A 24983-nucleotide genomic window follows, 5' to 3' on the forward strand; every position below is an offset into this window, starting at 1 on the left:
ACTGGGACATGAGTGGTTAGGGGATGACTCAACAGGTATTCATTAACTCAAGTCCTTGCTGGGGGCGGGGGCGTGGATCCAAAGGTTACAAAGATGAAGATCTTGGCCTTGGAAGGCAGTCAGCCACCAACTTGGGGAGCAAGGTCATGTGGCAGGCATGTTTGGAGTGACTTTCAGATCCCCCAATGGTGAAGCAGGCAAGATTCACACTCAGCTCTGGCCCCCTTGAAACTCTCTCAACACTAACAGCATGCAAGGACCCTATATAAAATCCCCCCGGGCTAGCTGTTTTCAGGCTATTTGAAAGTTGCCCAGAGTGGAGAGCTCATTACTTGTGAGAGAGGGGCTAAGAAATAAATGAACTTCTCATACCACCAAAAAACCTAACTTCTAGAATGAGACAAAAGGCTGTATACTACCCCCCAGGGTTTCCTTCCAGATCTAAATTTCTACTGCTTTAGTTTTCTTGTTACAACAAAGACTTCTGTCTTATGAACAATGGCTAATAGCCTTCCTAAAGGTCACCCTTTTTGCCGTTCTAAGTGTTTCTCAACATTTCCCATCAGGGGTCAAAGAGCTATCAGTTCTGGAGCTCCAGAGAGATTCGAGAGGGCCTGGAGAGCTACAGCAGCGAGTCCAGTTAACATTCAATGAGCTACCCAAGTCCCAGGGGTGACACCATGTGTCATTAAGGCCCCAATCCCCACATTAACTATGAGGCACAGACCCCCGTCATCTGTATTCCAATTTTACAAGGGAATCGAAGAAGCTGAGGCACAGCAAAGCCAAAGCCTGGCCAAGGGTCACACACCTTGATGTGTTATATCAGTGGGATTCGAACCAGTGCAATTCCCCATCAGAATGAGGGGTACTGGTGGCGTTCAACCTACCCACCTCGACCTCTACAGGCCCACGAAAAGATGGCAACCGTAAGCCTCTCAAGCAGATCCGGAAGTGTTCCCACAGCCTAACCGGAAGCAGGGATTTTTAACGAGAGGTTCCACCTATGAAAGCCAGGAAGGGGCCACCCTTAAGCAGAGAGGGAACTCAAGGCACACTTGGCCGCTTCCACAAACGCCTGAGGGGATGGCAAGGGGAGACACCCAGCTTTGTGCTCTTTCCACATAGTCCAGAGGACAGAGCTACACACAGCGGAGAAAGCCAAAAGGGCCAATTAATGTTCAGGGGTAGGTATGTCCCATCTGGAAGACAGAGCCTGTCTCATGAGGTAGTGAGCCCCCCAACTCTGGAGTTGACCAAGCACTGTCTGGACACCTGTCTGCCAGGAATGCTGCCAGCAGAGGAAATACTCCAGCCCTGAAAGTGCTGGAATACAGGGTCTGGGCTGTGCAGCATCCTCCTGGTAGCCACCCAGCCATAATGAGGGAAGAACAAGCAGCCTGGATTGCAGAGGTGCAAGAGACAGGAGGCTTCCTGCCTGCAGAGGCCACCAGTGTCTGCTGGGAAGCAGGCTCAGTGCTGTAAGTCATTGGAATTGCTTTCAATCGTTATACTTAATGTACTAAGAAGTTTTAAATAACATTAAAGGCAGAGTATAAGATTTTTTGTTTGAAAGGGCACATGGATTTGTAAAGACTGAGATATTGATTACCACTCAATCTCTGTGGCTCCGACCTTGCGCCAGAGCCCCAGATATACCAATCTAACTCTCTCTCCCCCTAGATCGCCCACATTCACTCCAAAGGCAATATGGCCCAACTTTAACTCATCAACCTGCACTTCCCTGGGGTTCTCCATCCCAGTAAATATTGTTATCCTTCCATTTCTCCACTGATATATAATCAGCTACCAACATGTGACTCGTCTACACTCTTAACATGGGTGCAGTCTGTGAACTGGTCACCCATTTCTACTATCCATAAACATGGCACCATCTCTCAGCTGATCCAAACCAGCATCTCCTAGACTACTGCCTCCTTCCTTTCTTTCATTCATGCAGGTGACTCAGGACAACGTGGCCTGGTCCCAACCCTGGGGGTGGAGCCTGGTCAGTCTAACCAAACAATATATGGAATTAATGGCTGTTATTAGTCCCAGTGTGGGCATGTGACTTAGGCTGGATCAGTCAGACTGAGGGGAAGGAGTTTTATTTCATGTTGGGTAGAAGTCGCTCCCTCTCACTTTGTACCTCAGCATGTAAGTATCTATTCCTGAAACATACACCAACCCTCTGGAGTAGGTATTTTAACTCCATTTTATAGTTGAGTAAACTAAAGTGCAGAGAGGTAATTGCTGAAGGTCACATAGTGAGTAGTAGGGCAAAGATCAAAACAAAGTCTTGCTGTTTACAAAGCCCATGTCTTTTCTAGTGGAGGTGATGGAATTCCAGGTGAGCTGTTTCAAATCTTAAAAGATGATGCTGTTAAAGTGTTGCACTTAATATGCCAGCAAATTTGGAAAACTCAGCAGTGGCCGCAGGACTGGAAAAGGTCAGTTTTCATTCCAATCCCAAAGAAAGAAAATACCAAAGAATTCAAACTACTGCACAATTGCACTCATCTCACATGCTAGCAAAGTAATGCTCAAAATTCTCCAAGCCACGCTTCAACAGTATATGAACCATGAACTTCCAGATCTTCAAGCTGGATTTAGAAAAGGCAGAGGAACCAGAGATCAAATTGCCAACATCCACTGGATCATCAAAAAAGCAAGAGTTGCAGAAAAACATCTACTTCTGCTTTATTGACTATGCCAAAGCCTTTGACTGTGTGGATCACAACAAACTGTGGGAAATTCTGAAAGAGATGGGAATACCAGACCACCTGACCTGCCTCCTGAGAAATCTGTATGCAGGTCAACAAGCAACAGTCAGAACTGGACATGAAACAACAGACTGGTTCCAAATCGGGAAAGGAGTACGTCAAGGCTGTATGTTGTCACTGTGCTTACTTAACTTATATGCAGAGGACATCATGCAAAATGCTGGGCTGGATGAAGCACAAGCTGGAATCAAGATTGCCGGGAGAAATATCAATAACCTCAGATATGCAGATGACACCATCGTTATGGCAGAAAGCGAAGAGGAACTAAAGAGCCTCTTGATGAAAGTGAAAGTGGAGAGTGAAAAAGCTGGCTTAAAACTCAGCATTCAAAAAACTAATATCATGGCATCCGGTCCCATCACTTCATGGCAAGTAGATACGGAAACAATGGAAACAGTGACAGACTTTGTTTTCTTGGGCTCCAAAATTACTGCAGATGGTGACTACCATGAAATTAATGCCATGAAATTAAAAGATACGTGCTCCTTGAAAGGAAAGTTATGACCAACCTAGACAGCGTATTAAAAAGCAGAGACATTTCTCTGCCAACAAAGGTCTGTCTAGTCAAAGCTATGGTTTTTCCAGTAGTTATGTATGGATGTGAGAGTTGGGCTATAGAGAAAGATGCATGCCGAAGAACGGATGCTTTTGAACTATGGTGTTGGAGAAGACTCTTGAGAGTCCCTTATCTATCTACCTTGTGCTGAAGAAGAATAAATGAAGGCTTGAAGTATAAGGGAAAGCTGGTGAATGTATGCAGAGATAACAATTGGTAATTTCAGCATGGTTACAAAAGGAAGGCCACACATATGGCTCTGAGACTCTTAGAAGCCAAGGCAAGGAGGGAAACACAATCAGTTACAGAGTCACCACATCCATAAAATTCAATTGCACAAACTGTTTTAAGACGTTGTCTGAGAAAGATGTCTTTCCCCAGTTAAGAGAATCATACACCCAAATTTGCCTGGCAAAGCTCTAGTTTATGCCTGTTGTCTGATAATTACTAACAGCAACCTTTCTACTATCAAAATGATAAACTATTTGATCACCATACACGTAAGGCATTATAAGGAGACTGCTTCTATAAAGTGATTGATGGGATAGTCAGTATAACAACTCTAGGACTTCCCTGGAAGTCCCGTGGTTAGGACTCTGCTTTCACTGCAGGGGACACAGGTTCAATCCCTGATCGGGGAACTGAGATCCCAAAAGCTACGGGGAGCAGACAAAAAATATTAATAAATAAATAAACTAAAAATGAACTTAAATACCGAAAAACAACTCTACCCTTTCCCTTCCTTTGACTCCCCATAGTGTAGGGCACAGTGGATGCGAATGCCCTGAAGAGAGCAGTGTGTACTGTTTACATTTCTGCCTTCAATCCATTCCCAAAAGATTCCCCCAGATCCGAGCACTTAGAATGATCAGTTCGTCTCCAATCACCAGCCCTGGAGTGCTCCCACAGGCTTCTGGGGCCAACCTGCTTTACCTGCCCATCCAGAATCCTGAACAGAGAACCATCTGCTGCTCACAGATCAAACCTCCCCTGATTTTCTGTATCTTTGCCTTGAATTTTTTTTTTTAATCATGTGAGCCTCACCCTTTAATGCATGAGAGATGAACACATAAATAAACAAACAAAAACTCTGCCAAAGCAAGTAGGTTTATTATTGTAAAAACCATATCCAAGAGCCACCAGCTTCAGAGGGGGTCCCGCAGGCCTCCAGGATGCCCATCAGTCTCAGACCAGTTAAAAAATATTTTCATTGAAGTCCTGAATACTCATTGGAAGGACTGATGTTAAAGCTGAAACTCTGATACTTTGGCCACCTGATGTGAAGAGCTGACTCATTGGAAAAGACCCTGATGCTGGGAAAGATTGAGGGCAGGAGGAGAAGGGGGTGAGAGAGGATGAGATAGTTGGATGGCATCACTGATTCAGTAGACATGAGTTTGAGTCAACTCCGGGAGTTGGTGATGGACAGGGAGGCCTGGTGTGCTGCAGTCCATGGGGTCACAAAGAGTCGGACACAACTGAGCGACTGAACTGAACAGTTGATTTACAATGTTGTGTTAATTTCTGCTGTATGGTAAAGTGATATATATGTATATATACATTCTTTTTAAATATTCTTTTCCATTCTGGTTGATCACAGAATACTGAACATAGTTCTCCGTGCTATACAGTAGGACCTTGTTGTTCATCCATTCCATATATACTAGCTTCCATCTGCTAACCACCGTCTCCCTCTCTAGCCCTCCCCCCAAGCTCCTCCCCCTTGGCAACCACCAGTCTGTTGTCTATGTTGGATCACTATTTAAGGACCGTTAAAGCTAGAGAATGAGGAACAGGCAGATGGAGTGGGGAGAGGGTGAAGGAGTGGAGGGGGGCAGAGCCAAGCTCTCTAGTTATTTAATCTTTTTTTAAAATGTGAAGTGTAGTTGAAGTGTGTTAGTTTCAGCTGTACAGCAAGGTGATTCAGTTATATATTTTCAGATTATTTCCCATTATAGGTTATTACAAGATATTGAATACAGTCCCCTAAGCTACGTGGCAAGTCTATTGTGTATCGTTTTTATATGTAGCAGTTTGCATCTGTTAACCCTAGGCTCCCGATTCCTTCCTTCCTCCTTTTATGACTGTAAGTTTGTTTCTATGTGTGTGAGTCTGCCTCTGGTTTGCACATAGATCCATTTGTATTAGCTTTTAGATCCCACACGTAAGTGACGTAACATTTGTCCTCTGTTTGACTCACTTCATTTAGTATGACAATCTCTAGCTCCATGCATGTTGCTGCAAATGTCTCTGTTTCATTCTTTTTGATGGCTGAGTAATATTCCATTGTATTGTGCTGGCTTGGCCAACCCAACGTATATGCACGGCATCTTCTTAAACCACGTGTCTGCTGATGGACGCTTGGGTTGTTTCCATGTCTTGCCTATTGTAAACAGTGCTGCTGTGAACATAAGGGTGCATGTATCTTTTCAAATTATAGTTGTGTCTGCTTATATATCCAGGAATGGGATTGCCAGCTCATATGGCAACTTTATTTTTAGTTTTTTGAGGAACCTCCATACTGTTTTCCATAGTGGCTGCGCCACTTTACATTTCCATCAACAGTGTAGGAGGGTTCTCTTTCTCTATGCCCTCTCCAGCATTCATTACTTGTAAACTTCTGGAGGATGGCCATTCTGACCAGTGTGACGTGATGCTTCATGGTGGTTCTGATTTGCATTTCTCTAATAATTAGCAACACTGAGCATCTTTCACATGCCTGTTGGCCATCTGTAAGTCTTTCTTGGGGAAACATCTATTTATATCTCCTGCCCATTTTTTGATTGGGTTATTCTTATTATTTTGAATATTGACTTATATGAGCTGTTTGTATATTTTGGAAATTGAGCCCTTGTTGGTCGCATCATTTGCAAATATTTTCTCCCATTCCATACATTGTCTTTTTGTTTAGTTTATGGTTTTCTTTGCTGTGCAAAAACTTTTAAGTTTGAGTAGGTCTCATTTGTTGATTTTCACTTTTATTTCTTTTGCTTTGAGAGACTGGTCTAGATATTTATTCTCAAAGGGCTGTTGTAAGTTTGTGTCCCTCAAAAGAGGCGTTGATGTCCTAACAACCCTCAGTACCTGGGAATGTGACCTGATTTGGAAATAGGATCTTCGCAGATGTAATCAAGCTTTAGATAAGGTTGTAGTGCAGTACGGGCTTCCCAGGTGGCGCCAGTGGTAAAGAACCTGCCTGCCAATGCAGGTGACATAAGAGATATGAGTTTGATCCCTGGGTTGGGAAGATCCCCTGGAGGAGGGCATGGCAATCCATTCCAGTATGCCTGCCTGGAGAATCCCATGGACAGAGGAGCCTGGTGGGCTACAGTCCATGGGGTTGCAAAGAGTTGGACATGACTGAAGCCACTTAGCATGCGTGCGTATTGGAGTCAGATGGGCCTAATCCAATGACTGGTGTTCTTCTAAGAAGGAAATTTGGATAAAGACGTACAGAGAAGATGTTCAGACAGAAAGGAAGAAACCATGTGGAAACACAGACCCATAGGGAGGACGGCTTTGGGACCGCAGATGCGGAGAGCACAGGGATGAAGCGGTGTGGGAAGCCCGTGTGGCCACCGCTTTCCTTGTCCTGATGCCAAGGCCGAGGCCCAACACAGCTGCGGATCTGGCCTTCCCAGGTAGGGGAGTGAGGAACTGCATTCAGATGCAGGCTCTATTCCTCCCAGAGCCACGTCCTCAGGGTGCTTTATGCTTCAAAAAGTTATTAAGGAGAAAGCTGGGGAAGAGACGTCACGTGCATCATCGTATTTATTTCCAAGGTCCGTGCTTGCTCCTGAGGTTAAGAGGTAGTGACAGAGATGTTTATATCAGAGAAAGTGGCCAGGACAAAGCTCCAACCTGAGTGCTCAGGAATAGAAGGCCAACAGCTCGCTCCAAACATCCCTGCTTCTTCTCCAGCTTGGGTTTTTTTTTTTTAATGAGAACTCAAGTCCCAACAGAAAACAGCTTCCATCATCCAACAGAGCAGAGAAAAACATCACAGGGAGCTGCTCATTATAGGATTTTAAAAGGTCACGCAATTCCACTTTTCCTGTATTAAAATGGCAGCACGCACGCACAATCCCACAGCTGTAGTTACGTGCCAACAACACTGGCTTGGACTCGGGTGGGAAGAGTTTTTTTTTTTTTTTTTTAATTCAAAATTGATTCTCGCTGCCCCATAAAACATACATTTATTCTGTAGTGCCTCGATTCGAAGAGAGTCTACTACAGTGAGTCAGAGATTCTTCTCATTTCAATACCATTTAGGGCATTTTAGTTCTAAAAATCAGGACTGACCGGAAAGGTTCTCCAAATGAGGATTTTTAAAGCACTCTACTTGCCACTCTCAGAAATCATTACTGAACACATCTCCCCGTTTCCCCTCGAAATTGGCATTTTTCTCGACATTCCTTGCAGACGGCGGAGAGCAAACGCTCTAACAAAGAACCCTTCCCTGGCTGGGCGCTAACACGTCTTCTCCTTTGTCTGGGGCTTTAGGAAAAACCGTGCACTCCTTAGATCAGGCAACCATTCTGGGAGAGATGTATGGCTTAGGAAGTTGAGTCCTTATTGGTGAATAAATCTTAATCCGGTTTGTTGGCTAATTACATTCGCGGGAAGGTGGTTCCGCAGGGCCGCCCAGCAGGAAGGATTAAGCCCCCCGTCTCCGGTGGCACAGGGTTAAGCTCTGGGTTTGTAATGACTGAGTAATGAGACCCGCTCTCGGCGGACTCCTGGCATCCATCGATCAGGTTTCCCTTCTGCCGAGACAATGCCAGAAGTGGGCCCAGCAGTTAATTATGGGAAAGGTCAAAGGTCATGTAAAACCAACACAAATCTATACACTTTTCCATCCCTAACAGCACACAATGACCATGGCTCAGCCAGAGGGTGGGAAGGTCCTCCCCCCAGCCAACCCATGATCCAAGGTAACCATGGGGTTGAGCTGTGGGCTGACCTCTCCCAGTGGCCTGCACGGCTTCGGGCTTGCACGTTTTTGCTCATGCTGTTTTCCTCTGCCCAGAGCTCACAGACACCCACGCCCTTCCACAGACCGAGCCTCCACATCACTGCCCGCTCTGAACTCTTGCAAATTGCCTGGCAGACTGGGGTGGGGGGGCGGGCACTTCTCCCCACCTTCTGGGCCCTGCGGCTCCCTGAAAGGACACTGTCATTCCTGTCACTTGCTCTGTATGTGTCCTTCGAGGCTGTGACTTCCATGGGGCAAGAACCATGTCCTGTTGAGCTGCAGGTTCAGCAGTAGCAGCGTGTCTCCCCAAAGTCTGCTTGGCATTGAATGAATGAGTAGCCATCTCGACTGAAGCCCCCACGGACGTATGAGGCTGCATGCAGGCCCTTGGCTATGAGCACCCTAAGAAGTAGGTATGAACATCTTTATTTGACAGCAAGAGAAACCAAGGCTCAGAGGTGTTGCCGCCCTGCCCGAGGTCACACAGCTAATACAAGGGGGGCCAGGAAGTGGGCCAGGCCATCAGACTTTGGAGAATGCTTTCTCAGTCACAAAGGGCTACGTTCTGTAGGCTTCCATTTATATGACGTCTGCAGAAGAGCCAAAGTATTGAGACAGAAAGCATATTAGTGGTTTCTGGGGGCTGGGAAGCTGGGGAGTGATGCCTAAAGGGTACAGCGTTTCTTTTTGGAGTAATGAAAAGTAATCAAAATAAATTTGATGTGGGTGATGGGTGCACGAGTCTGTAAATATACTAAAAGGCACTGAATTGTATTCTTTAAGTGGGTGATGGTATAGTACATGGATCATATCTCATTAACGCTGTTTTTCTCAGTTAATGCTGTCAGTGATCTCGTACATCGTGCTGGGGAGCAGACACTCACTGTGAACTGACATCGAGTGTCCTCTGCTCAGTGTGGGCTCACGGTGAGCTTTGTGGCCCCAAGGGCCAGTTAATTACTCCCTTTCTCCCTCCCAAACCCTCTAGCGCACTGTTCCCAAGTTCTGACATCAGGCCTAGCGGATGCCCAAGCAACCTGGATGATGGGGAGCAGCCTTCTCAGAGTGTTCAAGATGGGAATGAGGGGCTTCCAGCTCAGAGCTGAGGCTCCCGCTGCTCCCTTGCCAATCAGAAGCACAGTCATTCTCCCACTCTGTTACCAAAAAGGCAGGGGGGACGCCCCAGACCCTGAGACTTCAGGCTCTGAGGGGGTGCTCCACAGACCCAACCTGTGAACTCAACAGAAGGATGGTCAGAAATACAGTTGCCCAAAAGCCTGAGCCACCACTTGGAACGGGCAGGCTGGGGTCCTAGAGCTTCTCCAGTGCACCCCTGGGTTTGATAAAGGGTTACCTGAACCCAGAGAGGGGGACTGAAGAGCTGACCATATCAGCAGGTTGGGGCTGAACCCGAGACCCACAGCTCAGGCTTCTCCCCCTAAGCCCACAGGCTGCCCTCTGGGCTCCAGAGGCTCAGGAGCTGGCCTGGTGCACTTTGATTTTACTCTCTTTCTCTCCAGGTCCCCTGTGGAGTTGCTCCCTAATTGTCATGCCAATAACGGCAAGGGTGACTGCCTACCGTCTTCTAACGGCCCGCAGCTAAACTCTTACTATAGCCAAACAGGAAGGGCTTCACTCTCCCCATCACAGAAAGAGACACTGAGGCTCAGAGAACTGAAGGGACGTGCGCTAGATCACGCACTTAGTAAGTGGCAAAGCCAAGACTGGAAGCCAGGCAGGCTGGCGGCAGACTCCACCATCCTAACCTTGACACAGCCACCTGGAGAGTCCCCCACGCTTCAGTGAATAGGGAGCCAGGGCCCATGGTCCTCACTAGGGATCAAGCCATCTCTCCGACTTCTGCCCTCTTATTCCAGCACCTTCCTGTCCTCAGCCAGACCCTGGCCATGAGGAGCTGCCAGTCTAGACAGGAAGGATGACACAGACACGGATGAACACATCTCATGCAAGGACAGCCTTGCCGCCCCCCCCGCCCCCCCCACTCTGGTCTGGCCAGGCCTGCCCGTGGGGCTGTCAGTGCCCACAGTCCTGCCAGAGCCCCCTGGAACCCTCACAGACTGAGCCCGAACTGGGGGCCATCATAGCAAGGGGCACCCTAAAGACAGAGCTGCCCACTGTGGAGCTCAAAAGAGGCCTGAGTTTGCAGTCAGCACACTAAGGCCCCCGGAGAAGGAAATGGCAACCCACTCCAGTGTTCTCGCCTGGAGAATCCCATGGACTGAGGAGCCTGGCAGGCCATGGTGCACAGCGTGGCAGAGTCGGACACGACTGAAGCGACTAAGCACGCACTCTAAGGCCCAAGAGGTCCACAGACCTGCCCAAGGTCACAGAGGCGGGCACCCAGGTCTCCACGGACCTATATCCAGCCCTACTCCCCTCGACTCAAAGGGCAGGAGGTCCAGACAGAGGTGGGGGGCGGGGAGAGGGGTCTCTGGGAGAGGGTAGTGCCTCTGGGCGCCCCCGGAGGGAGCAGAGGCTGAGCCGCAGCAGCCGTGTTATTAACAGGGCAGCAAGTCCACGCCAGCCAGCTGGGGTTTTCCCCTCTCTCCTCCCAGGGGCTGCAGCCCTGGCCCATCTGGAAGACCCCCTCCAAGCACCCCTCCAAGACCCCCTGACCTTGCCTGCACACACGAGCCCTCCAGCCCTCTTTGTCTCAAGGCCTTTGGGGAAGGCCACCATCCACTTCAGTAGCATTCAAAGGCCAACAAGGCCCGTGGTTTATTTTCTTAGAAATAATGGATTTTGCTGGTTAGCATTCCTCGGATGGAAAAACAAATACAGCCACTGTAATGAGAAGCGGCCAAGAGGAGGCTAGAGGGCCTAGAGGAAGGGGCGGAAGGAGGCCTACTGCCCTTGGGTGGTGGGGGAGTGCTCAGAGATGGGGTGGGGGTGGGGGCAGAGGCCCTCTAACCCTAGGAGAAATGGGGATTTAGAGAAAAAAGAAAGCTCGATCGCAGGCATTCTCGCCTACAGCCAGGCGGCTGTCCCTCCCCCAACTCCCACTCAGCGGCCACTGGGTGAGACAGGTGCCCCCCATCCCACACGATGGGAGGAAGGCTGTCACCTGCTGCACTCACCGAGCCGGCAGGGATAAAATCAGACCTTGGCATCCTTGCGACAGATGCGTTCGGGGACCATTTGAGCCGGAAGGAGTGTCAGAGACCCCCTCTGCCTTCCTAACTTAGCCCAGATGACCGCCTCTCCAGGGAGTCTTTTCAGACTTACCCCTCCCCAAGCAGTGCTGGCCCTTGTCCTTCTCGCCCCGCTGAGTTTGGTCTGTATTTCCACGGCTGTACTTTCCACGCCCTGTTAACAATCATGTCTTTCCCCATCTGTCTCTCCCCTGAATGGGGAGATCGGGAAAACAGGTTGTAGCCCCAGCCCCAAGCTTGGCACAGAGTAGGTGCTCAGTGAACAGTCTCCATCCTGAACTGAATCTGGTCCAGTGGACACATTCTACACCCGGGCAAACCGAGGCTTACGGAGGCAAACGCCTCCATGCTTCGATGCCAACGATACAAGCTCTTAACTCCCCTGCCCCCTACACAAAATGGACCAGGGCTCCAAGAAGCCTCAGCTCCGCAGCAGATCTGGGACCAGTTGCAAGCCACGCTGCCTAATTGCTAGCTGACAGCAGCTTGGAATTTTAAGTCACATCCGATTTCTTCCTGCCCGCTGGTCTGCCGGACTCCAGCGCTTTCATCTTCAGCAGGGCACACGTTAGCATGCATAATTGCACGTTTTAAGACTCGGAGAAGAATTTCCCCTCCTCCCGCCCTCCCAACCCACCTCTGAACTGCCTTTGCTGGCCTCCCAAAAAGCAGAATTGTATCTGGAGTTTCAGGAAAGAGTGTAATAATGATGAAAATGATTTAATAAGGTCATAGACATTATTTCCTCAGAAGGCCAATTGGTCTCAAGGGTTGTTTTTTTTTTTTTTCTGATGTTAAACTAAATGGATCACTGGGTGTGTTATTAAGAGTTTTGTTAAAACACTTAATAGCATGGCCTGTAATCTACCTAACTTTGGTGACTGACAAGTAGGCCCCGGGGATATAAAATTCAGGAAGTGACTATTTACATGCATTACTTACATGCTAATTTTGTGATCTCCGATGCCCATAAGGCTGTCATTTTTTTCCTTTTCACAGAAAACGGAAAATAGTAATATATTTGATATACTGTGGCCAAAACAAAAAGCTATTTCCCCCAAGAGTTTTAATTATGACGTTTTGGAAAAGGTCCGAGTTGGAACTTGCAAGTGGAAGAAAGCACTTGAATAAAGGGTTTAAAAAATTAAGTACACATAGAAGGGGCGATGTGCACTGCTGTTGCAGACTAAACAGTGATTATCAGGAGGGTCTCAGTTATTTAAACAAGCCATTTGAGGGTGGTTTGCTCCATGTTTGGGACCTGGTCCTGATTATAAACGAGAGCTTTTCATTAAGATTAGCAAGACCCAATTCAAGCTATAATTTGGTCCTTTTCCTTAGCACATGTCTATGAAAACAAAGCAATTAAGGTTAAATGAGCTGAAGCATTTAAAGGGACTGAAATGCCCCCTCCTCACCCCCAGCCTGCCCCCTTGACAGAAAGAGTACAAACAGGTCCGACTAATTCAGACCAGGAGGCCAGCGCAGGGCTGGCCCTGGCAGCTCCCTGAAGGTCCATGCACAGGGTGCCCAGTGAGGGGCCGGGGAATGCAGCAGCTCAGCTAAATGAAGAAGGATGGGGAAACAGAATGTGCAAAGGCCCTGGAGTAGGAAGGAGCTGGTAAACTGGAGGAACTATAAAAGGACAGTGATGCTGGGGGGAGGTTAGGGAGAAAAAGATGCAGAGAATGACTGGATTCAAAGTGGTTAGTTAGCTGAGGAGTATCTCCAGTGGTCCAGGCTCATGAGGCCTGGCTCAGAAGAGCTGACGGAGGCAAGGGGAGGTATTAAAAGGTCTCTGCAGCCCCCCTAACACTCCATAGCTAAGGCTGTTGGGGGCCCAGGCCACTGCTGGGACCTCATGGCTGACCGGGATCATAGTCTAGGCCCTTCTGTCCCTCAGCTGGGTGACCTGGTGAGAGACTAACCTTCCTGGGCCCAATTTCCTCAACCTAATTCTGCCACTGGTCCCATCAGACATCTGTGGACTAGACCTCGCCCCTTTCCAGACTTGGCTTCTTCATCCATAAAACCTTCAAAGTGTGGGAGGCTCTAGGAAACCTTTCTTGATCCCCCTCAGACATGGACAATAGTCACTCACCTCATCCACCAGTGCCAGCTCTAGGCCCAAGCCTAAATGAAGTCACACAGGTCATGGCAACCCAGTGTGACAGGAACTCCAAAGGAGTGATGCTCATTGGTGACAGCTGACCTGTTTGGGGCAGCTGGGAAGGCTTCCTGGAGGAGGCGACCGCTGCAACTCATCTATCCACCAATTCACCCAACAGATGTCTCCCAATCCCTGTGCCAGGCCTGGTGTTGGGTTCTAGGCATCAGAGCTGAAAGGTAACAGACCCTGACCCTGAGGAGCCCACATTTCAGGAGGAGACCTGGGAACCATTAAGCCAGCGTGAAGTGGGCTAAACAGAGGTTGTGTGGGGCTGGCACAGGCAACAAAGAGGGGCACTCATCTACAAAACTCGGGGGCTGCCTTAGAGGCCCTTTAAAGCTCATTCCAACTCTGCATGTCCGTGAACTCACCTCGAGTGACTTCAGACACTGTCAAGATGAGAACCATCGAGCAAACACTGGTTTATCCTCAGCCTTGCTCAGGGTCTTTCCCAGCTGTCTGAGACCCCTCAGTCTGCCTACAGCAAGCCACTTGCCGGCAGTTAGCTGACCACATGTGACTCCAGGCTGCTTCCTGGACACACACATCACCATCATCACACGTGCACGTGACCACATGGCAAGATGGCCTTGAATGCGCAGTGAGAAGCCGGCCCCGGGTCTGGTTGCTTCAGGCACCGAGTTTGCTAAAAGGTTTTCCTCCGGCAGCAGGCGTTTCAAGGCAACACAGTTACGGGGTTCAGTCAGACCCACTTGGGGAGGCAGAGAGCAGTCACAGGCTGACCTCTTCCTGTGAAGAGTGAGGAAGGCTGTGGAAGGCGCCTTCTCTGGGCTTGCTAAGACCCTGTCCTCTCTGTTTACCACAGTAAACAGCAAAATCTTTCAGATGTCTAGGACAAGGGAACTCATTTCTTCCCAAACTCCAGCGTCAGCCTCTGCACACCCCACATCAGCTCAGGACCCGCAGATAAAGGGGCCCAGGGAGGGAAAGCAGGTTTGATTGATGTCTGCTACAGGAGAAAGAGGCAGCAAACTGTCTGCCACGCCTGAGGTTTAGTGCACCCAAAATTATTCTGGGCATGAAAAATGGGACCTTTGGGACCCCACGGACTGTAGCCCTTGAGGCTCCTCCGTCCATGGGATTAATCTTAACCCAGGCAAGATTACTGGAGCGGGTTACCATTTCCTCCTCCAAGGGCTCTTCCTGACTCAGGGATCGAATCTGTGTCTCTATGTCTCCTGCTTTGGCAGGCGGGTTCTTTACCACTAGCGCCACCTGGGAAGCCCCCATTTACACCATGGAAACCAGCAGATGGTACCTGACAGAGCTCTGATGATGACGATGGGAGCAGATGACAGTGATGACAACAACACGGGTAACAGTACTACCCCCTGTGTCCTGAGTACCTACTGTATGCTGAGTGCCCACTGTCAACCAGACACTGAGGTTGCCAGGGCTCTGGCCCCTACACTAGGGGTCTCCAACCTCCGGGATCAAATGCCTGATGACTGCAGGTGATGTAATAATGATAGAAGCAAAGTGCACAATAAGTGCAACGTGTTTGGATCATCCCGAAACCATCCCTCCCCGGTCCATGGAAAAGCTGTCTTCCGTGAAACCGGGCCCTGGGGCCAGAAAGGCTGGGGACAGCTGATGATCTCATTCAGTCTTCAGGAGGCCTGAAGACAGATTAGGATTTAGCCAGGGCATAAAAGGAGGGAAAGAAGCTCCATGAAGGGGAAACATCTGAGCTGGGTCTCAGAAACACGACTGGCCTGGTGTGTGTATGTGTGGCCAGGGCACAAGGGCATCCGCGCTTCAGATGAGGCCAGAGGCCAGAGCAGGCTGGAGAGACTGAAGCACACTCACAGCTTTGTTCTTTTTCATCCTCATACTGGGGCCATCAGGCCCCCAGAGCCAGTGACCGTGACCCCCACCCTGGGGGGTTCCACTTGAGCAGAGTGTGAAGCTAAGCTGGACTCTGCAGGACTTCCGGGCAACAGGTAGGACACAAAACGTGGGCGTCCTGGGCAAGGGACAGCGGGGGGCGGGGGGGGGCCCCTCAGGAGCTGGGCTGGAGGAGGAACAGGCTGGGTCAGCGGCTTCCACTGGTGGAGACGGGGGTCACCTTGGGAACCCCCGGCCAGAGGGCAGAGCACAAGATAAGAAGAAAACAGCGTCTCACGTGCGCCAGCCGGAACCACCAAGCTCCTGTCCAGGCCTAACAGCAGCCGGCCTGCGCTATCTGCCTCCAGCCTGGCCTCCTTCCAGAGGTCTGTGGATAGGCGCCAGCTCCCTGCTCTGGCTTCTGGGCCTCAAGCAAGGCTAGGGCTGTGGCCAAACCAGGCACGATCCAGGACAGGGTCATCTATCTGGCACTCAGCCTTAAGTAGATGCCCAACAAATGAGATGGATCAACAATACCAGCGTCCTGAGGAGGCACAGCCATATTTCTTACAAAACCTAGCTCCTATAAAAACCTAGGGGCAGGCACCCACCTTGCTTACCTGACACAAGTCTCACACTTTGAAAATGGAAGCTGGCAGGGCTCGGGGAGAAGGCAATGAGATGACAGAGAGCTTTGGGCAGGAATTAAGGGGCTTGGGTATGAGTCCCAGCCGTGCCCTTGTGAAACAGGGTTGGGGGGGGCACTTTGCAGAAGTGATTTCTCCAATCAGAGCCTCAGTTTTCCTCATCTGTGAAGTGGGGACAGACAGGGAAGCCTTGGATCCTGATTCTCAACCAGAGTTGCACATCAATCTTGGAAGAGAGCTGTCTCTGGCCCCCTGATGCTAGGTCCAGTGCCAGACCCACGGAGGCAGAATGACCACACAGACCCTCCTGGACAAATGCTCCCAAAGGCTCTGTCTGGCTTGGGAAGTCCCCTCCAAAGACAGCCAAGAGTGCTCTTGCCTCTGACTTTCAGGCTGCCAGGGAGGCGGTTTCTAGGCCCATACGCTCAAACCAGCATCCCAGGTGCAGCGAAGGAAGGCTGGATAGACAGACAGGTAGCACCAGTCTCTGCCCACGCCCGTATCATCGACACAAGAGACCTGAGCCAGCCCCACAGCTGCTGTGGCTGCTCCTGTGAAGTTCCCTTGTGGAAGCTACACAGGATATTCAGGTAGCTTTGGATTTGAAACTAGGGAGCTTGGGGTCTTTCTATACAGTTCATGGGGTTCTCACAGCTAGCATACTGGAGTGGTTTGCCATTCCCTCCGGGGTGACAGAGGATGAGATGGTTGGACGGTATCACCGACTCAATGGACGTGAATTGAGCAAACTCCAGGAGATGGTGAGGGATCAGCAGAGGCCTGGCGTGCTGCAGTCCACAGGGTCTCGAAGAGTCTGACACGGCGTGGCAACTGAACAACAACCACCACCACCGTGGGGGTCACCCCAGGGCTCTACCCCATATATATCCGGTCAGGGACAGATGGACAAATATACCATCCAGTGCTCCACCTCAATTTCTTATTAAATTGAAACCCCAAAGTTTCAAACTCAGGGAGACTTAAATACTCCTTGACCTCCAAAGGAAGCAGCCCAGGTTCTGGGGCAGCCTGCAGCCTCCCTGCCAGGGCTGACCGAGGCCACCCCCAAGGGCCGTGGGGGCTGAGGGTCTGGCCTGAGGGCTGGGCCGGGCTCACCTTCACACTGCCGGCCTTCCCCCTTGTAGCCTGGCTTGCAGAGGCATTTGTAGGAGTTGGGCGTGTTCTGGCAGATGGCATCAATGTGGCAGTCGTCCGTGCCCTCCGAGCACTCGTCCACATCGACGGCCCCTGCTGGGATAGGAGAACAATGGGTGAGGTGTGGCCGGGACGTGGGCAGCCAGTGTGGGGCAGGGAGTTCCTTTTGCCTCCTGCCCCACCATGGTGCCTGGGGTAGTTAACAGGAAGAGCTGTCACATGACCACCCGGTGTGACAGGTGGTGCCTGGTAGCATCTTTGGGGCGGCTGCTCTGCGCCAGGTGCCAGTCTTGTTTATTTTCACAATGATTCCATTAGGTAGAGTTATCGTTCCCATTACAAAGCTGAGAAAGCGGAGGCTTAGGAACATAGGACTTCCCTGGTGGCTCAGTTGGTTAAAGAATCCACCTGCAATGCAGGAGACCTGGGTTCGATCCCTGGGTTGGGAAGATCCCCTGCAGAAGGGAAAGTCTCCCCACTCCAGTATTCTGGTCTGGAGAAGTCTATGGGGTCACAGAGTTCGACATGATTGAGCAATGTTCACTTTTCACTTTAGGAACACAGAGAGGAAAAGCGTCTCTCTCTGCATGTCTTGCTCTCCCCACAAGCATCTCTCTAACCCTCCTCCACCCTCCTATTCTAGAATTTAGAGCCAGAAGGGTCCTCAGAGGAATTTAAATCCATCCCATTTGGGTCGAAGATGGGGAAACAGAGGCTAGCGTGGCGCAGTGAATGGGGGCTAAGCCAGCAGGCCCACATGGCAGATCTGAAACACGGGCCCCACCCAGCCCCTAGGATGTGGAAATAAAGGATTCTTTTCTAAAAAAAAAAAAAAAAAAAAATTATTTGGCGGTGCCGGGTCTTAGTGGTGGCACACGGGATCTTTGATCTTCATTTAGCATGTGGGATCTTTAGTCGAGGCAGAAGTGAAGTTGCTCAGTCATGTCCAACTCCTTGCAACTTCATGAACTGTAGCCTACAAGGCTCCTCTGTCCATGGAATTTTCCAGGCAAGAGTACTGGAGTGGGTTGCCATTTCCTTCTCCATTAGTTGAGGCATGTGGGATCTAATTCCCTGACAGGGATCAAACCTGGGCCCCCTGCGTTGGGAGGCCAGAGTCTTGGCCACTGGATCGCCAGGGAAGTCCCTGAAGGATTCTTCCCCTGGCCTCCATGCCACCAGACTAGAGAGTCCCAGTGGTGGGCCCATTCTGTCAGTTGGGCTAACCTGGCTCACGGATGTATCCAGTCTCCCTGTCCTCTCTCTTCTCCACCTCGGAAATCTAGGTTTGAACCTGGTTCTCATACTCTGACTTCCAAACTCAAGTTAAGTTTAGGTTATGAGGGTTCCTGTCACTCTCTACCACCTTCCCTCCATATACACTATCAGTCTGGAATCGCTGTTGAGCAAATAATGTAAAATAGATTGTGTGCATCTGTATATACACTTCTCTCTCTCCCTCTCTCTCACACACACATAGCTCAGGCAGCAGGAAGACCCTCAGAGCACAGGATAATGCAGCCAGAAGAACCTTAGCTATAATCTAGGTTCACTCCTCAGGTTACAAATGAGGAAACTGAGGCCCAGAGAAGCCTGCTGACGGTCAGGAGCTCATTAGGAGCAGAGACTGGACTCTGACTCAGGATCAGCAGGTCCAGGACCTTTCCACATGACATGTTCCTTCAGCCTGCTATGAATAGAGTACAGATGGACGACAGACAGACAGAAGGACCCAGAGGGGAGCATAAGGAACTCTCAGTAGCTACGGCGAGGGCCATCACCCAGGGGCAAGCCTGGGGAACTCCTGGAATGCCCTCCTCTCTTCATGCCTCTGCTTCACCCTAGCCCATCTGGCCCTCAAGAATGTCCACTCTGAATTACTGCTCTGGCTGGCCTCTGGGTTCTAAATCTGCATGGGGAGTTCTCTCTAAGAGAACCACTCCCCTCCAGGGCTGTTCCTCCCCAAGGCTCCAGCCAGCCCCTAAAGGGAGGCATCAAAAAGAAGTACAACAGAAGTACCTCCCTACACACACACACACACACACACACACACACACAGAGCAGGTGGCGTCCTTTCTCAGAGTGGTTGTATCTGCTCAGGTCAGCAGCCCACCCTCTACAGCTGCCCTAAGGATGGTGGATCAGGGGCCAGGAGGCAGTCAGCGTAGAGCAAAGCCAGTCATCAGATGGCCAGGGGCCAGGAGGAACATCAGGCCAGTGGACCATCCCCTTCTGGAGAAGTGACCACAGTGGGAGCCCCGAGAGGGGTGGCATAGCCTCAAGGACAGGAAGCCAGAGACTAGAGATCCGCACGTTCCAGGGGAGAGACCAGGACCACTTCTAAGACACGGCCAGATGGGGCAATGGACCACACTTACAGCTCTTCCCACTTCTCAGGGGTCAAACCGCCTGGGGCTCTCGGGTCCCCATGCCTCCAATCTCACACCTAGGCAGGTGTCCTCGTGGGATGAAAATGGATGGATGTTAGCCAAGGGGCAGTAGGGGCACCTCCCAACACATTTTTTTTAATTGCAGTTTTTTTTTTTTACCAAAAAACCCTTTATTTGGGGGTGTCGTGCCCTGTAGCGTGTGGGATATTAGTTCCCTCAAGAGGGATCAGGGATTGAACTCAATCCCCAGCATTGGCAGTGCAGAGCCTTTACTGGATTGCCAGGGAAGTCTCCCAACATGCTTTTTAAACGTCTTTAGGTGGGGGCTGGGGAGAGGGCAGAGAAGTTGGAGGAGAGAGGGAGAGGACACACAGGCCAGGGGTTCCTGCAATTTCCCTGGCCCCAGTCCTGGCCTGGACAGCCCAGCCCAGCCCTCCCCTCCCATCACAGGTGCTTGCTCTGACATGAGTTGTCTCAGAGCAGCACAACGCTTGCTTGGATGGGGGGTAAGGACAGATAAAGCGGACAGACAGAGAGAGGAAGACAAGCACATACAGGAGCAAGCCAACGGGGCTGAAGGAACTCAGAGACCAGGAGAGATACCCACAGACACGTGGGGATGTGGCAGCGGGCCCTTGGGGCAGTTTCGCTTGGGGCCATCGGGGGAGAAAACAGCTCCGCTTCGATTGTGGAATAGTTTCAAAGGCCCGGCATCCTCACTCTGGGGTTAACTCCCAGGAATAGACTTCCTGCCGCCAGACACAGACCTGAGGGAGCCCGGCAGCGGGCGCAGCCAGGGGACCTCAGGGCAGTCGGGCAGAGCGCGGCAGGGTCTCTCCTCTCTGAGGACCAAAAGAAGGGCAGCTCCTCTGAGGGACAGGGTCAGAGGTGGGAGGGGAGAATGTGTCTTCAGCTTTGTGGAAGACACCCGAGAGAGCAGGAGGGAAGGGGAGGTGTGCCCAGGTCCCTTGAAATCTGTGGGGAACCCGGACCTCACCTCTGCTGCCTGGCCACCTACCCATCCCCAACCGCCAGAGTCTCCTGCCTGTCTCTGGTGGACCCCCTCAGGGTGTTCCATCTCCCCACCCTCTGGCTCCAAGCATTTCCTTTACTCCGTGTCTGTTCTTCAGTCCTCCCCCTCCTGTCTGTCCATCTGTCCACCGCCTTCCAGCCATCTCATCCTTCCCTCCTTCCCTGGGTCTGGCTGGCTCCCTCCCCCGTCCCCCGCCCTTCCCCCTTTCTCGGGCCCCCCCTGGCCGCACCTCTCTTTCCCTCTCTTCCCATCCCTTCCTCCCGCCCGCCTTCACATCTCCCTCTTTTGATCTTTTTCCTTCCAGATGCTCATCTGCCTCCTGCCTACTCCCTTGGGTTTCTTCCTTGCCCGCTTCGGTCTTTCTGGTCTCTACTCTTCCAGTCCGTCCTTCTCCGGGATTTTGTTCCCTGCGTCCTTTTGTGTACCTCCGTCTCTGTCCGTCTGTCTCTCCGTTTCCCACATCCTCCTTCTCTTTCTCTCGGGGTCGGTCCTCTTTCCCTTGCTCACCTCCTCGGGGGTCTCCCCTCCCAGCCTCCCTTCTTCTCTGGGAAGGGGGGAGCTCCCGTCCGGCTTGGGGGGGGTCCCCACTCCCTCCCGCCCTTGGGCGGTGCGCCGGGGCAGGCGGAGGAGCCCCTCGGCAGGCGGAGGAGCCCCTCGGCGGGCCGTCGTGCTTTCTTTCTTCCTCCCGGCTTCACACGCCACCCCCCGCCCCAGCTCCCCCGGGGCCTCGGCCACCCTCCTCCCTGCTCCGGCCCCGCTGCGCTCTGGGAGCCCCCAGGCCGGTCCGGGCAGCGCGGAGGGGGCGCTCCGCGGCCGGCCCCAGAAGTTACTTTGCAGAATCAGGGCGGGGCTGCAGCCCTCCAGACGGCGCGTGGCTAGGGGCCCGCCCGGGACCCCGCCGCCCACCGGGTCGGGGCTTACCTGGGAGCCCGCTGCCCACCGCCAGCCGCCCGCACGCGCCCAGGGCGAGCAGCACACACAAGTGCCAGCGCACGGCCGCCGCGCCCATGCTCACTGCGGGCCGGGCCGGGCCGGGTCGAGCCGGGCCGGGCCGGGCGTGCGGGGCGTGCGGGGCGCGGGGACCCCCACCGACCGGCGGCTCGCCGAGCGCTCCCAGCTGCAGGCTCCGCGGCCAGCGCTCCGGCTCCCGGCCTCCGAGCCGGCGCGACTGACGAGGTGACAGCCTCGCGCTCATTGGCCCGCTGCCGCCGGGGGCGGGGCTCCACGCGCCACCGCCCAATGGGCGCCGGCCGCCGGCCTGGGGGGAGGGGCGGGAGTCCGGGGGAGCCCCCCTCCTCTCCCGGCCGGCGGCAGGTGGGGGGTAGGGGCCCAGATCGCCGGGCCGCCGGGCGCAAGGTCTAGGCCGGGCCGGAGCCGCCTCTGAGGCTGCTCCCTCCCTCTGCCCCCGGCTCCTGGGTCCCGCCATGTCCGTCGAAGGTGGCCGCTCCTTAGGGGGCAGCACCCATTTACCAACACGCGCGCGCGCGCGCAAACACACACACACACACACTCTGGGGAGGGGAGGGGAGCCTGCCCACCGGCCCTGGAGGTTGAGAAAGGCCCCGGAGGCATCCATTTGTATCGAAGAAACGCAGACCGCTCGAAGCAGAATTGCCCTTTCATCCATTCCCTAAGTGTTTATTGAGCACCTACTGTGTGCGACTTCCCTGGTAGCTCCGACGGTAAAAGAGTCTGCCTACCATGCGGGAGACCGGGGTTCGATCCCTGGGTCAGGAAGATTCCCCTGGAGGAGGAAATGGAACCCACTCCAGTATTCTTGCCTGGAGAATCCAATGGACAGAGGAACCTAGTAAGCTAACAGTCCGTGGGGTCACAAAGAGTCCCACACGACTGACCGACTTCGCTTTCACTGTGCGCCCAGCACTGGCAAGGCAGCCTCAAAGAAGACAGCCAGGAAACATTTTGAAGATCGTTTTCACATTTACGTTCAAAACAAATCAACTTTTTCCCCTCCCCAAAGGACAATGGCCTATAAATGCGCTTGTCCTAGGACAACTGTGGCATCCATGTCTGCAAGGGGGCGTGGCGAAGATTCTGTGTCTGCCCAGCGGTCAGTCTTGGCTGCCGCAGCTTGTCTCGAGGCTGACCTCTTACACAGCAAAGTTTGATGAGCCCCCCACCTCCAGAATGCGAGGTCCCGCGGGATGATGGGCTGGGGGTGGGAAGACCAAGCAGTCAGGTCATTCCACCCAAGAGTTGCTCCGGTGGGGCCTGGGGTCTACACCTGACTCCATTGAGACCTGGATCCAAGACCCCCCACCCAGCGGGCGAAGTTGGAAATAAATGGCCCTTCTCAGCCCCAGGCAGGACGCTTGAAGGCAAGAAAGTTCAGCAAACCCCAAGGCCCATCTCCTTGACAACCACCAATAAGAGCTTCTTTTTTCCTCTCCTGCTCTCCAGGTCTGACTAAAAGACAAGACTTCCCTCTTTTTGCTCACTCTGCTTGTGCCAGTACACACCCAAGTTTCCTCTCCACACTGGCTCCCTTCCCTGCCCCCCAACACACCCACACACGCAGGTACACCCTCCAACACACCCTCTCAGGCATACAGGCTCTCACACTCATATATATCCTCACCAACACCCTCACACATCCCACACTTTAAACACGCAACCTCTCGCACACAAATGGGTGACTGCACACACACTCCCACAACCTTCTGGAGGCAGTCTCCACAGCCCTGGAAGTTAAATCGGTGTGCAGCCACCTTTGCTCCCTGTCTGACCTCGTATCATGGACAGCCTGTGGCACTAGCTTGGGGGCTGAGGCAAGGGGTCCCCACACAGGGGGACCAGAGAGGGTTAGCCTTCTCCCCCATCACACTGGACATATCGTTTGTGGTTGTGCTGGCTGGTGGTTCCATTTGGGAGACCCTGTTATCAGGCTTTATTTTGCCCTCGTGTGGCTTTGGGTTTCTGGGGGAGAAACACCCTCAGAGCATAGGTTTCTGCATGACATATCTTGTGCATTAGATAACAGAGCAACAAAGGTGGGTTGGGGTGGGAGGGTAGGTCCTTTCAGGGGCTTGAACCGACTAGAAACAATGCTCTTTAATGCGTTTCTTCAACAGCAGCCCCTCATCCCTAGCCCGGTGCCCCCCAAGCTTGATGGTAGCAGGGGGTTCTTACTTGGGCTCTGTCCCAGATCAAGGAGGCAATGAAGACAGGTGGCCTGTTAGACTGTGGTCCAGAACCCAGAGGCAGCTCTCACTCAGTGACACCGAGTCCGGTCCCCAGCCAGCTCCGCCAAAGTGTGCAGAGAAAAAGTCATTCCTTCCGAGATCATGGTCTGTGCAGAGTCAGGAAGCACAGAGGGCTGGAGAAGAGACATACTCCTAAGTCCCCCACAAATGCACTCAAGGACATGGCAGAGAAAGAGGTGGTTGGTTCTGGCACAGGGGTGGTCAGAGAGGCCTCCCGGGGCACAGGACCTAGGATTGGGCACCAAGTGTGAGGAGGACATTTCTGCGATGGACAAGACCATGTGCAAGGTCAGCAGGAAGAGGTGGGGACCTAGGAGTGAGAGTTCTCAAAGCATCTCACAAACTAAAGTGCTGCACTAGGGTGTTGGTGACGCAGAAGCCAGCTGCTCACAGATACTGTGGTGCCTGGGCCGCTGGTGGGGTGAGATCCCGTTTGGCTGGACTCCAACAAGGGGTATCTTACAGCATCTGGAAACTGAGCTGGGCAAGTGAGGCCCGGACATGGATGAGACCGTCATGTTGGAAGGGAACACTCCACAGCTCCTGTTGCCTACCAAGCAACACTGAACACTCGGTGGGGCTCACAACATACCCTTTGCCCTACCCAGTGGTCCTCTCCTTGACAAACCAATGCAAAGAGGGCCCCACAGGCATGCTGCTTTCACTGCTCTCAGTCTTTGCCTGTGTGCCCCCCTCTGCCAGGATCACCCTTGATCTTCACAAGGCTCTTCTTCTGCCTCACCCCCACCCCCAAGCAGGGGGTAGGTCCTCCTCTGGGATCCAATAGGCACTACTGCTTTCCCATCAGAGTCCAGCTCACCCTGGGTTTCATATTTGTCGCCTCCAGCCTGGAGTTTCCTGAAAGTGGGGCTCACAGCTGATCTGTGTCTGGAGTCACAGCTCCCAGCTGGGACCTAAGGAATGATTGTTGGATAAATGAATGAATGGACCAAGAAACAAGGCAGACATCACTTAACTGAGGATTTGCATCACCCCAGGGGATGGATAAAGCTTATACTGGCTGTCTGA

The 24983-nt window shown here is 52.2% G+C and overlaps 1 protein-coding gene across 4 annotated transcripts in view; it reads right to left on the bottom strand.

The window, feature by feature from the left end:
- Positions 1 to 21920, bottom strand: part of SCUBE1 (signal peptide, CUB domain and EGF like domain containing 1) — a 124195-nt gene extending 102275 nt beyond the window's left edge. The window contains exons 1-2 of one of the 4 annotated variants that reach the window (XM_069581731.1): positions 21652 to 21920; positions 17269 to 17403 (exon numbers count right to left, since the gene is read on the bottom strand). In XM_069581731.1, coding sequence (XP_069437832.1) covers positions 17269 to 17403; positions 21652 to 21739 — 223 coding nt within the window. In that variant the 5' untranslated portion in view covers positions 21740 to 21920. The remainder of the gene's footprint in view (positions 1 to 17268; positions 17404 to 21651) is intronic. The other 3 variants (XM_069581734.1, XM_069581732.1, XM_069581730.1) reach the window with 3 other exon arrangements.
- Between the last annotated feature and the right edge of the window lie 3063 nt (positions 21921 to 24983).

Source organism: Ovis canadensis, chromosome 3 (assembly GCF_042477335.2).
Source record: "Ovis canadensis isolate MfBH-ARS-UI-01 breed Bighorn chromosome 3, ARS-UI_OviCan_v2, whole genome shotgun sequence".
Classification (NCBI taxonomy): domain Eukaryota; kingdom Metazoa; phylum Chordata; class Mammalia; order Artiodactyla; family Bovidae; genus Ovis; species Ovis canadensis.